This window comes from Mirounga angustirostris, unplaced genomic scaffold (genome assembly GCF_029215605.1).
Source record: "Mirounga angustirostris isolate CCGP_5_RB_7025 unplaced genomic scaffold, mMirAng1.0.hap1 SCAF_13, whole genome shotgun sequence".
Lineage (NCBI taxonomy): Eukaryota > Metazoa > Chordata > Mammalia > Carnivora > Phocidae > Mirounga > Mirounga angustirostris.
Window position 1 is genome coordinate 59,216,705 of NW_026991721.1, and position 14,156 is coordinate 59,230,860.

General features: G+C 38.0%; 2 protein-coding genes across 2 annotated transcripts; both read right to left on the reverse strand.

Moving 5' to 3' along the window:
• Positions 1-5,495: 5,495 nt before the first annotated feature.
• On the reverse strand, positions 5,496-6,537 carry LOC123856631 (olfactory receptor 52B2-like). Its single transcript, XM_045892779.1, is given in 2 exon segments — positions 5,496-6,388; positions 6,391-6,537. Coding segments are annotated over 2 exon segments (945 nt in total). The 5' UTR covers positions 6,443-6,537.
• A 5,979-nt stretch (positions 6,538-12,516) lies between these two features.
• Positions 12,517-13,880, reverse strand: LOC123856630 (olfactory receptor 52B2). The gene has a single exon (XM_045892777.3). It carries the CDS (start codon positions 13,869-13,871, stop codon positions 12,903-12,905), a length of 969 nt encoding a protein of 322 aa, XP_045748733.1. The 5' UTR covers positions 13,872-13,880; the 3' UTR covers positions 12,517-12,902.
• Positions 13,881-14,156: the final 276 nt, after the last annotated feature.

Sequence of the window (14,156 nt, forward strand, 5' to 3'; positions counted from 1 at the left end):
AGCAAGAGAAAAGTAACTCATCACAAACACATGTACAATTAATAATGACTCCTAGAGGCCAGAAGAGAATAAAATGACATATCCCAAGTTCTGAAAGTTCTTGCTGTCAACCAAGAATTCTATATCCAGTAAAATTATCCCTCAAAAATAAAGGCAAAATAAAAACTCTCAGAGATAGAAAAAAAAAAAAAGGCTGAGAAAATTCACTGACAGCAGACTTGCCTTATAGGAAACACTAAAGAAAATCACTGAGGAAAGGAAGTAACACCAGCCATATGTTGAATCCATAGGAAGAAATGAAGAAAATGAAAATGTTAAATATGTAGGTAAATATAATGACTGTATAAATATATTTTTTTCCTCTCAAAAGTTCTTTAAAAGACATGACTATATAGAGCAAATAATAATAACACTTTTGTTATTTTGTTTTGGTGGGTTTGCAACACATATAATATTTATACAACAGTGAGAAAAAGGAGAAGATAATGTAGATATATTAGAACAAAATTCTTATGTTTTATCAGAATCAAGTTTTTATTCATAAAAATTGTGATAAAAAAGAGGTGTATTCATAAAACAGTATCTAAGAAAATAACTGAAACACAGTTTAAGAATCAAAGGATTAAAATGGTATATTAAAAATATTTACTTCATTCAAAATAAGTAAAATGGTAGTAGAAGAGTAAAAGAGGAACAAAAACCAGAGGAACCTGAGACACATAGAAAACAAAAAGCATACATGGGTCCTGGGATTAAACCCCGGGTCAGGCTCCGGGCTCAGCGGAGTCTGCTTGGATATTCTCTCCCTCTGCCCTTCCCCCCCACACACTCATATGCACTCTCTCTCTCTCTCATAAATAAACACATCTTTTAAAAAAAGACTTTATAACTACAAGGGGAAATTCTCATGAAATAATATTAATTTCAAAAGAAAACTATAAACTACCTTCAGTAAGTATCTCTCTCCTCTCTTCTCTCTTTCTCCCCTATTTACTATTTCATATGCTTTGGTGAAAGAATGATAGAGCTTTTGGGGTGCCTGGCTGGCTCTGTTGGTAGAGCATGTGACTCTTGATCTTGAGGTTGTGAGTTTGAGCCCCATGTTGGGTATAGTGTTCACTTAAAAAAAAAGAAGAAGAATGACAGAGCCTTTTTGATTGAGTGTGAGATACTGGAGATGAAGTAATAAACAAGGAAGACATGACCTCACCCCCATACTGTTTACAGTCTGAAAGGGACTATAGACAGTAAACACACAAATACACTTATATAACAAAGTCTCTAAAAATCAAAAGATACAGATCCTTTGCCTTTCTGCCTCTGATCTGCCACATAACTGTAGCTGACAGCTTTCAGTAACTGCTTTTCTGAAAAATGTCCTCCCTACTCATATGGTTGACAAGGAGGCACCACTCCTTCCTCACAACATTTTAGTCTAGGAGTAGGCATCTGACTTCAACTGTGCCAAGGAGATCCTTCTCCAAAATTTTTAGGCAGTCACTCTCCAGTAGACAAAATTTTTAAATGTAACCCACAGAAACTGTATTTCTAGGCTATAGAGAAAACCAACCTATAGTATGATACATAACTACTACACTGAGAAAATAGAGATGATAGTTGAACAGGGCTAGTTCCAGTTCTTTCTATGGTTTAACGTCTTTGACCTTCCTATAGTCTAGTTTTTAAATCTTTCCTTCAAGCTCATAGGTTCCAATTTTGCTTACAACCTGTGTTCTATTTTGGTCAACTGCAACCCAAAAGACATAACAGTGTCCTTTGTGACTTATGTAACTTCCCTATTTTTTTCTCATTTGTACATTGGGAATGGTCCCTGTTTCCCTATGTAACTAGGATATTGATAAAATTAAAAGATAATAGCAGACAATGTGCCTTGAATGTACAATCCACATAGAGGTATTTAAAGTTATTTTGCAATAAAACGCAAAACCTGGACAAATGATTCCACATACTCTTTGCGTAGAGATTAGATAATTGTTTTCTGTTTTTACCTCTCTAATGAAACTGTAAACAAAACAGTGTATCTAGCACAGGATTCTGCACTCCACAGCTGCCTAACAAAATCTGTGTGTCATAGGACAGTAGTAAATGTAATCTTTTCCAGTGCATCGAAAAAAAAAAATGTTCTGGACCATTCACTGAGGGGAGCCTTCAGGAAGCTTATGGATGAACTCACACTTGGGCATCAGCTCCTTAGAGGAGAGATTCTGGATGGATATGGAGCAGTGGTGGGAACCATGAGGTGATCAGCCAGAGTGGTTCAATGCAGGGCAGGACATGGAGGCTGAAAACCCACAGCAGAGCCACAAGTAATCAGCCCTTAAACTGGGATGGGTAAACATGAGAAGCAGCTGTAAGAAGAGAAGCTGCATCCTTTTTCAGCAGGTCAGGGTGATGCTTCAACCGAAGATCAGCAGTTTTAGACTCCAGAGTGTAGGAAGAGGAGAGAGGCAGTCATGGAAAAAGCCTTGCGATTAACCCAATCTTTCATGTCTCCACCTGGCAGGAGCATAAGAATAATAGCGATGCCCTATACAGAGTATTTGGCAGCTTAAAAATTGCCACAAACACAATCTCATTTAATCTTCATAACATTGTTAGTTAGATATGCTTCTTGACATCCAAAAATTCCAAGAATCAGACTAATTCAGTGACTGTATTAATAATACTTCAAATTTTCACATATTTAACACAATAAAACATTATTTGCTATTTATACAGAAATGAAAAAAATGATGATATTGCAGATTGAAAAAGACTACTAATGGCTCTCCTCCAAGCATTATTTTCCCCAGCTTTATTCAGATATAATTGACATATAACACTGTGGAAGTTTGAGGTGTACAATGTGTTGATTTGATATACTTATATATTACAGAATGATTGCCAACAATAGTGTCAGCTAACACCTCCATCACATCACATAATTATTGTTTCTTTTTAGTGGTGAGAACACTTAAGATCTACTCTATTAGCAACTTTCAAGGATATAATACAGTATTATGAACTGTAATTGCCATGTTGTGCATTAGATCCCCAGAACTTACTTCCTTATAACTAGAAGTTTGTACCCTTTGACCAACATCTCCCCATTAACCAGCCCCCATCCCCATGCCTGGTAACCACTATTGTACTGTTTCTATGAGTTTGGCTTTTTTAGATTCCACATATAAATGATGTCATACAGTATTCGTCTTTCTCTGTCTGACTTGTTTCAGTGATGCTTTACCCTTCTGCCTGCCTTTTTCATTTATGAGGGCCCTTGTGATGACATTGCCCCACACACATAATTCAGAAAATATCTGCTGATTAGCAACCTTAATCCCTCTTTGCCACATATCCTAATATAACTGCTTCTAAACAGTAAGAAATGGCTTTTTAAAGCTTCAAGCAAAATTTCTCAGTAAATTAAATTGCCTAAAGATAAAGATCATGTTATGACTGTGCTCTCCAATAAACATCTCAGATGAATAAAGCGGCTGAGCAAAGGTCAAATTAAAGGTGGCACCTTCCAACAAAGTCATCAGAATCCCAAATTAGCCTCCATTTTGTTCAGAGACATACATGGAAGTGATAAAAGGAAAAATAGAGAAAATTGGAGAATGATGTGTTTATAAGATTTGGGATGTGTTTAGTGACACATAAGTGAAACCAAATAGATAAGAAACATACTAGGTTTTTAATCAACATATATTGCCAAAAAACCAAGAGCTCAGCTGAGAAATCCCTTAACTATTTAGGAGTTAACCTAACTCTTGGGACCCAACTTTTCAGCACCAGAAAATGGACTTAGAAAACTCTGTTGTCCCCAAGAAGGATATATTCCCCAATTTCCATTTTAGATATGACCTAAGAAGATAATAGAAAAGAAAGAAGCTTCCAGAGAGATGCTTCCATGGATCAAAGTGACGAATGGACACAAGAGTTTCTGTTAGTCTACCAAAAAAACTTCTCCCACCCACCAATCCCCCCTCCAAAAGAGAAACTTCTCCCAAACCCAGGGCATAGAGCCTTCCAAGTGTCTGCCCAATGGCGACTTCAAAACTGCTATGAATTACTGACCATTGTGTGCCTCATGTTCATCAAAGGCACGGATGGATCAAGTGTACAGACAATGAGCATTCACTGCAAATCCATGAGCTCCCCTACATTTCTCACCTTCCCTTGCAGTTGAGTTGTGGCCTTGTTAAAACAACATACGCACCAAGGAAAATGTGAGCAAAAATGACAAATCACTTCAAGACCAAGGCAATTAATAACTGGAGTGTCTCACCTTTCCCTCTCTTTCCCTGCTTTTGCAACTTAGAGAAATGCATGGTGATATGACAACACTTCACAAGACAGAGGGATCCAGGATTCCGGCTACCTGATGGAGAATAGATTCTGTTGATATACACTATACATTAAATAAGAGCGGAATCAACTTTGTTTTGTTAATTAACTGAAATAAAGCATACCTTAAGCTATCCTAATACAGACATGTTTATTTTGAGATGCCTACAAGACATATAACTGGAGATGTCAAGAAACAGTTGAATATAGGAATGTGGATTTCAAAGAAAAAGTCAAGCCTGGAGATATCAATTTGGAAATCACTCCAAATGGAACGGAATAGAATTTAAAGCCATATAACTGTCTCTAATTCAGGGGGAATGTATGGATATAGAAGAAGACATAGAATCATAGAGTATTAGCTTACTTGCTCTTTTTAACATCTGAATATTTGTCTGCTGTATCGTATTCTTCTATTATCAGTGTGGACCCCCATAACTTGCCCTTCATTCATGTGTCCAACTCAGACAACTAACGCTCTAAGAGCAATGCCTGTGTCTGTGTCACTCAACCCATTTCCTGCAGGAGTTAAGAAATTTCTTTAATATAATAATGGTGATAGTTCTTTACATATAAAATGTAATCAATACCAACCTTAGTCTTTTTCAACAGTTTAATTTTTTAGAGCATTCTTTTATATCTATTACCTAAATGGATTCATACAGCAAACTTGTAGTTATGATGGCAATAATTTGGAGATGATGATGGCTATAATACAGTCTTGGGAGGTAAGCAGAAGGCAGAGCAGCCTCTGGAAATATTGGAAATCTCACATACATCAAATCTAAACCGTCTTCCTTGGGTAACAAACTTTGAGTTAGAATTATAGCTAACATTGAGAGCCCACTAAGTGCTGAGCAATGTACCAAGTAGTTTATAAATTTTAATCCTTACAAAACTCTTACAGCATAGGTACGATTGGTTCTATTTTATATGTTAGGACTAAATTTCCAAAAGGTAGGAACCTAATCATGGTCAAAAATCAGGAAGTAAATGAACCAGGATTTGAATCTACATACATTTTATTCCAAAGCCTATGTACTTTCTGCTTCAGTACACTAAAGTGCCTAAACTTGAGAACTCGGTTGCTAAGTTCTTTTTTCTCCTGCTGATAAGAGAAAACTGTGAAAGAAACATAAACTTTCTCAAGACTTCCCCACAACAGATAACATGTGAGCCATACTATCCCTGATTTGCTTGGGTTTTGCTCCATAGATGATGGGACTAAGCATGCAAGGAATTAACACATAGAGATTTGCCAGAAGGATGTGGACATCATGGGGGATATTCTTGCCAAATCGGTGGGTCAAGAAAGTAAAAAAGGATGGGATGAAAAAGAGGAGAATGAATCCAATGTGGGAACCACACGTATTGAGAGCCTTGTGCCGGACATCCTGGGAAGGAAGTCTAAACACAGCTTGGAGAATCAAAGTGTAGGAAATACCAATGAGTGCAACATCTACCAAAACTGATGCTATTAGTACTGAGAAGCCATACCAGATATTGACAGTGATGTCAGCACAGACCAATCTGGCCACCCCAATGTGCTCACAATATGAGTGGGGGATGATATTAGTTCGACAGTATGGCAGCCTCTTCATCAGGAATATGATAGGGAAAATAGTCCCAGTGCTTCGTCCCCAGATTGCCAGAGTCATTTCTCCAATTGCCATCGGAGTTAAGATGGCTGTGTATCTCAAGGGAGTACAAATGGCCACAATGCAGTCAAATGCCATGGCCAACAGGATACCTGACTCAGCCACAAAGGCAACATGGATGAAAAACACCTGAGCGATGCAGGCATCAAAGGCAATCTCCCCAGCATGAAACCACAAGATAGCCAGGGCCTTGGGAATGGTGGTGGTGGACAGCAGGATGTCAGTGCCAGCCAACATGGATAGGAAGACATACATGCGTTCATGGAGGGTGCATGCACTGAAGACAACAAGGATGAGGGTTCCATTTTCCAACACTTCAGTGATGTACATGAGGCAGAAGGGGTGAGAAAGCCAGGTGTGATAGTTCTCCAGTCCCGGATGCCAAGTAGGATGAATACAGTGGGGTGGAAGGTAGAGAAGTTAGCATCGAACATGCCTGATTTGGGAGTCTCTCTATGAAGACTATGGAAAGAGAGAGTCAGTGGGCAGAACCAACAATAAGTTTCACTAAAAGTTGAACATTAGATAATTAAGTCAATCACTAATGCTTTGACTTAGAGTATATAATATTATGCTTTTATTTCCTACGTTATCATTACAAACACAAATATAAATAAAGGTTCCTAGTTAAACCTCAGCAAAGTCTAGAAGCCATATATACCTCCCCATTCTCACATGTTCCTACTCTGGCTTTAAGCGTCCTTCACTTGTTTTGGTGCAATGGCATCTTAACTAACTGGGCTCCCCATCTCCCAGCTTCCCATCCTCAACCCCTCCATATCCATCAGCTATTTGTAGCCTGGCTGGGCTACAAATAACAGAAAATGCACAAAACAAACAAAAATCTTATTGGATTTTCACTTACAACCTTTATATAATGATTTTTTCATTATAAGATAAAGCTCAAACTTCTCAAGCATGCAAAGCTTTCCACAATCCCACTGTTACTCTCTTCTCTAGCTTTAGTCCCCTTTAGGCACTCTGACATTAAATTACATGGACATTAATAGACCATGATCTTTTGTCCACACAAAACCTGAGTTTTCCAACCTTCATGACTTTTTTCAAGCTTTTCTCTTAATCTGGAACATACTTTTCTACCTTTGATGTTTGTTAAGCCTACTGAGCTTCCAAGTCACAGCTTAAATATTTATTATCTGAGAAGTGTTCTCCAGGTTCAAATTCTGGGCTTCCAACTTTCTGATTATTTCCAAAAGGCAAGTTTTTCACATTTCAGAAATTTAGCCTAATGTGAAAATGAGCTATTCATATTTATCTTGCAAGGATTAAATCAAATGCTTTCTTTAAACTGCCTAATATAATGCCTAGCATAAAAATACTAAACAAATGCCAGTTATTATTACTCGCAGATCAATACAACCACATAGAGAGCCCAGAAACTAATATATTTGAAACTTTAAATGTAATAAAATATCATTTCAAGTTAGTAGGGAAAGGAAGGCCTAGTCAAGTAATGGCATCGGGATATTGGACAATGATATTTTTGTAAAAGAATAAAATTAGTTCCCACCTCACTCACTAAACAAATAGAAATTATAGATAAATTAAAGATGTGTATCTTAAAAATAAAATTAAAAATATTAAAAATTAAAGTGAAGATCTTAGGAGAAAACAGGAAAATATTTTTAAGTTTGGAAAGATCTCTCTGATTAAGTTAAGAAAATGGTATTTCATGGACAGTAATAATTGAATGATGTAATTATGCAAAAATGTAGACAAGAATAAATTCTAGGAAAACAAATAAAAATTCTAGGAGAAAAAATTATAAAACATAACAGACAAAAGGCTAATATCCTTAAATATTAAAAGTTAGTAGAAAAGAGGGCACGTATTGAATGGAGCACTGGGTGTTAGACGCAAACAATGAATCATGGAACACTACATCAAAAACTAATGATGTGGGGCGCCTGGGTGGCTCAGTTGGTTAAGCGACTGCCTTCAGCTCAGGTCATGATCTCAGGGTCCTGAGATCGAGCCCCACATCGGGCTCCCTGCTCGGCGGGAAGCCTGCTTCTCTCTTTCCCACTCCCCCTGCTTGTGTTCCCTCTCTCACTGTGTCTCTCTCTGTCAAATAAATAAATAAAATCTTTAAAAAAAAAAAAAACTAATGATGTAATGTATGGTGATTAACATAACATAATAAAATAAAAAAATTTAGTAGAGATGAATGAGGAAAAAACAAAAAATATGCAAAGAATCAAAATAGGCAATTCATACCACAAGAAAAATAAATAGCCAATATACACATGCATAGGTGCTCAAAACTTGAAGAAAGGAAAATCTGTCATATTGAAATATCATTGTTTTCCTATCAAATTGGAAAACATAAGAAAAACATTAGCCTCCAATGCTGGTGACACAGCATGAAAACATATAGATATTTCTATAAGGATATTCATTGCTATACTATTGCTATAATGAAAGAAATTATGGCAACTTCCATATCCATCAATAGGTCAAAAAAATAAATTATGGCATATACAGTACAATAGAATGTTTTGTTTCCATTTTTAAGAAAAAAAGTATCAGTCATGGCATATAGTTAAGTGTAAAAGCAAATTAAAAAATAAAATAATTCTTTTCTTCTCTTCTGTATCAGTTACAACACTTTACATTATAAGTAACAGAAAATCCCACCTCACTTTGGCTTGAACACATAGGGAAATGTCTTTGCTCCTGAAACTGAAACGTATGTTTCAACTATCAGGATTATGGAAAGATTCAAGTACGGGCTGCATTTCTTTGTGACTCTGGTCTGCCCTCCAGGTGCTGAGTCTCCTAAGACCAGGACTAAGGTGAAATGAGTAAGAACTTACCTCAGTACAAAATGTCAAAATATCCATGATGAACAAGATATCAAAATTTTAAATAAAAATAGGATTGCCCATGCTGTACTGAGCCACATCGGAGCCCAAGGCAAAAGGGAAAATGGGAGCACCTATATATATGTTTTTATGTGCTTTCAATGGCTAATTTTTTCCCTAATTTTATTTTGAAAGCATTATTTATGAGTTTCTCCCATTAAAGCCAGTAGAATTATAATAAATTCTAGTTTTATATAAACAGTATATGTAAACTTAATGTTGTGGGTTTTAATATACTTACTTTCCAGTATTCTTTTTTTTTTTTTTTTTTACTTTTTTTAAAAGATTTATTTATTTATTTGAGAGAGAGTGTGTGTGTGCACTCTCATGAGTGCAGGGAAGGGCAGAGGAAGAGAATCTTCAAGGAAACTCTGCTGAGTGCGGAGCCCAACATGGGGCTTGATCTTAAGACCTGGGCCAAAACCTAGAGTCAGACGCTTAACCGACTGCACCATCCAGGCACCCCCTGTGTTCAATATTGCTTAAACCACTTTAATTCTGGAAAAATATTAGTCATCCTCCCAGCCCTGCAGAGTCAAAAATGTCTGCAGCAGCTGAAGATGTCAAGATGTACACACTGGATAGTATGTACTTATTCTACACTATCCAGAGGATCTCATCTGAATCAATAGTTTATTAAGTTTATTCCAAGAAAACCTAAAATTCCTAGGAACAAAATATTTATCCCCTTCCCAGAAACTTACCCCAGTTCAAGAGAAAGTTCTTCCTCAACATGTGAAAGAAGCTGACAGATGCAGACTCAGGAGGGAAATAGGGCAGTATTTGAACCTCAACCACAGGAATCCCTTGGGCAAGGAGAGAGCTTCTACTCCACTAGGTCTTTAGGGAGCATCTGGTTTAATTAGAAAGAGGCAGACCCCAGCAGGACCAATCTCCAGAGATCACTCACTCAGGAACCAGAGAGGGCGGGCAATCTAACTATGCCCTACCTACAAAAGTCTGAACATACTGTATCTGTTAAAAACTCCATGTCTCTGGCTAAGATATGGACTGAGCAGATTTGAGCTGCTGCTAGTCAATACACAGAACACTGAAACCCTGCCTATACCTGCTAGACCTCAATGTATATAGAAACCTGTGGAGATGTAGCAGAAATAGATCAGAAGGAACTAAGTGGTGTGTATGTGTGTGTCCAAATGATTTTCAGTCATAAAATTAGATAATATTTAACAGTGAAGGGTCCAGAGTCAACCACTTCACCGACATTTCAAATTAATCAATCCATAAATATACATAGTGAATTCTATGCTAGATGTTGGAACTAGAACGATGAGTAAGATATATTCTCTGCCCTCACAGAACCCAAGCTCTGATGGTTTCATGGAGTAATTAACATTCAGTTGAAACATAAATGTCATTGCTGTGGAGAGCCAGAGGACAAGGTAATCACCTCTGACTTGGGGATTGGTGAAGACTTCAAAAAGGAATTGACGTCAATACTCTACCATTTGCCAGCTGAGTGGCCTTCATTATTCATCCTCTCTGAAACTTGGGTGCTCCTGTGTATAAAACAGATAGCAAAGGTACTATCTCATAAGGTTGTGTAAGGATTAAATAAGTTAATGCAGCAGAGCACTGAACATGGTTCCCAGCATAGATTAATCCCTTAATAAACATTAGCTATTGTTTTAAGTTATAATTATTAATATTATTATATACTAATAGATTGCTATATGGTGGTATGTTTTGAGATAGAAATGGAAAAGTAAGTTAGGACTACATTATTAAGTTAATGCTTGGCTTAGAAATTACCCTGTAGTCCTGTGATTTCTGAACAGTGGCTAAGGGAACACTAGGTTATTTTAGAAATGTACATTTGAGGTGCTATCAAAAAAGTGATACAAATATCTATGGTCACATTACTGTGGGATATGCTGCAAACTCTAGCCTTCCCTTGGAGAGCCATGTGCACAACCCACAGAGTGTCAGCATTTTTCACTTATTTGACCATGGAACATTTTTATAAAACATTTATTATGATATCTGCTATTTCTGCAGAATATTCTATGGAAAACACTTCTATAAGTAATGAAGATTACTTGAAAGTATGTGACAGAAACTCTGTCTTTTAGAATGTTTAACTTTGAGTCAATTTATAGTTTAGGTTACAGTGTAAATGACTGAAAGCAATGAAATCAATTAAGAAGCTAATGCATTATCTGAGGTGAAAGATGATAACAGACATGAGTAATTAGTAGAGCAACATTAAAAAGAAAATTAACAATACTAAGAACTTAGCATTAATGAAATATTTCCCAGATACTATGATCCAAGGATCGTATTAGGTACTATACATATGGTTTATTTCATTTCATCTTCTCAAATAGTATATATATGGTTTATTTCATGTAATCTTCTCAACAACCCTATGAGGTATTATTGCTATCCCCATTTTACAGATGAAAAAAATGAGGACTAAAAATATTAAATATGTTTCACACATTCACACAGCTAGAAAGTAATAGGGATAGGGCCTTAATCCTGACAGGACTGCAAATATTATCCACATAATTATTTAGTGGTACAATCAATATTGGTAACAATCATTAACTTCTTGAGGAACAGGACAGAGAGGAAGAAGTTGAGAAACTCCCCAGGGCTTCCAGCTCAGTGAAATTGATGGAGTCATCATAATCTAGTTCATAAGAAAAGGAATGGAACAGGGGGAAAAAGCTAGCCTGAATGGGAGCTCTGTATCTTGGAGGAGAAATCCAGTTGATAGGTATATTTATGCATCTAAAACTCAAAAATAGAGTTCTAGGATGGAGAGAGGGATGTTGGACTCATTTGTGTCGATGGTGGTTGAAGAAATGAGTGTATATGATCTCTTTTGAAAAAGCATGAAAAAAATGAGGGGCAAGACTTTAAACTCCAAGAGACTACTCCAAAGTTGCTAACCTGGCCAGGAACAATGTGCTATAATTCCTAACACTGAGAAGGGTCAGAGGCCAGGTTAGAAGAGAAAATCAAGCGTGCCCTGTTTCCTCCTACTCTAGTCTATTCCTTGGTCCCTGTGTTACAGCAAAGGTGTAAGAAGTAAGAAGCTCTGCAATCTACAGCTTATTTACCTCCCTGACGCCAAACTGACTTTGTGAGGAGCTGGTTTACTCATCACTGGTTTGTGGACTATTTAGCTGACCATTTGAGTGCATAATAGAAATGCATGTTCTAACATCAGGAGGTAATTGTGCTCTCACTCAGTTTTCGAACATTTATTATGTGCCAGGCATTTTATAAGGCACTGGAGTACAAATATGAATGACACACACTCTTCTGATTTCAAGGAGTTTACAGTCAATTAGGGGTACAAATAAATAAACAACCTATTACAATTCACTACATACATTTTGAGATTTATACAAGATGCAATCAATATACCAATATAGGAGCCTTGTATTGCTTGGAAAGTCAGGAAAGAGTTTTCAGGGAAGGTAGTTCTTTATCTGAAATTTGAAGAATGAACAGTTTTCCAGATGGCTGAAGGGCATGCGTGACTGTTTTTCAAAAACAGCTGCCATTGTAAAAGTGAGGAGAGAGCTACTTGAGTCTGTACAAAGAATCAATGCACATTTAGAGATTAAAAAAAAAAAAAACTGGAACCCCTTCAAGATGTTAAATATAAAATTATTTTCATCCATGTGCTTATAACCCACTTCATGTTGTGTTCAGTTCTCTGTGTTTCTGGAGTACGTCTGGTCTACTGAAGATACCAAATGTTCACATCAGAGGCATGTAACACTTAGTTATTATCTCTGAGTTTTGGAGGAAGGATATGAGAAGAGAAGAAGATAAAGCAAACAAAGAAACAGGAGAAGGAGGCAAAGATGAAAAGCCGGAAGAGGAAAAAATAAAAGTTGGAGGGGGATGACGACAATGAAGAAGGAAGAGAAAGAGGAAGAGAAGTAAAAGCCCTCTCAGTCCAGAAAGTCTCTGTATTTCATGCCTAGTTTCCTTGATAAAGCTTGGAGTGCAAATTCATGGGGAGCCATTAGCCCAGAGGGGAAGCACAGCACCAAGTCTTGATGTCAAAGAACCGGTGGGCTACACCCTCCCGGATCTGCTTAGTCTTCACACCATAGATGATGGGGTTGAGCATTGGTGGCACCACCACATAAAGATTGGCCAGCAGGATATGGACATGTCGAGGAATGTTACGTCCAAAGCGGTGGGTCAATAATGTAAAGAAGGATGGAACATAAAACATGAGGAGGACACACAGGTGGGAGCCGCAAGTGCTGAGGGCCTTGTGCCGGGCATCTTGGGAGGGCAAACGAAACACTGCTCGGAGGATCAGTGAGTAAGACACAGCAATGAGGATCATGTCCAAGATGACCATGACAATGGGCACTGAGAAGCCATACCAGATGTTAATGGTGATGTCAGCACAAGCCAAGCGGGCCACTCCAATATGCTCACAGTAGGAATGGGGGACGATGTTGGTCTGGCAGAAGGGCAGCCGCTTCAATAAGAAGATCACTGGGAAGATGATGCAGAAGCTTCGGGTGATAATGGCCAGAACAATCCTTCCCACAACACGCCATGTTAGCACTGTTGTATAATGCAAGGGGGCACAGATGGCCACAAAGCGGTCAAAGGCCATGGCTAATAGGATGGCTGACTCCCCCACAAACATCATATGGACAAAGAAAACTTGGGTGACACAGGCATCAAAGGCAATGTCATGGGCATGGAGCCAAAAGATGGCTAGAGCTTTGGGTACAGTAGTGGTAGACAGCAGGATGTCTGTGATGGCCAGCATAGAGAGGAAGAAGTACATGGGCTCATGAAGATTATGTTCTGTGATGATGACCACTATCAGGATGGTGTTCCCCAGGACAGCAGTGATATACATGAGGCAGAGGGGTATTGATAGCCAAATGTGGTAAGCCTCCCACCCAGGGATGCCCAGTAGAACAAAAACTGCAGGATGGAAGATGGTAAGGTTGGTGTGAGTCATGATGCACTTTAGGGTCCTCTCTATAAGAACTCAGAAGCTGAAGAGTCTGTTGAAAGTGACAGGAACAGAAAGGACCCCTGAGTGTGTGCAGAGATCATAAAAGATAGCATCAGGTTCTGAACTGTGGGACTCTCCAGCTAAGTTCTCCCAGGGAATGCTCATTTGGGTGTAAGAATGACTTCTGACCCATGGTGCCTCATTAGCATGTAGAGCTTCTATGACAATCATGCTTCAAGAACTAACAGAGGCTTCCTCTGCCTCCAGTCACCCTATTCCCAAAGTCTG

What these genes read in the sequence shown, in the direction of transcription:
- LOC123856630 (XM_045892777.3), bottom strand. Translation starts at nt 13,871, where the DNA reads ATGACTCACACCAACCTTACCATCTTCCATCCTGCAGTTTTTGTTCTA.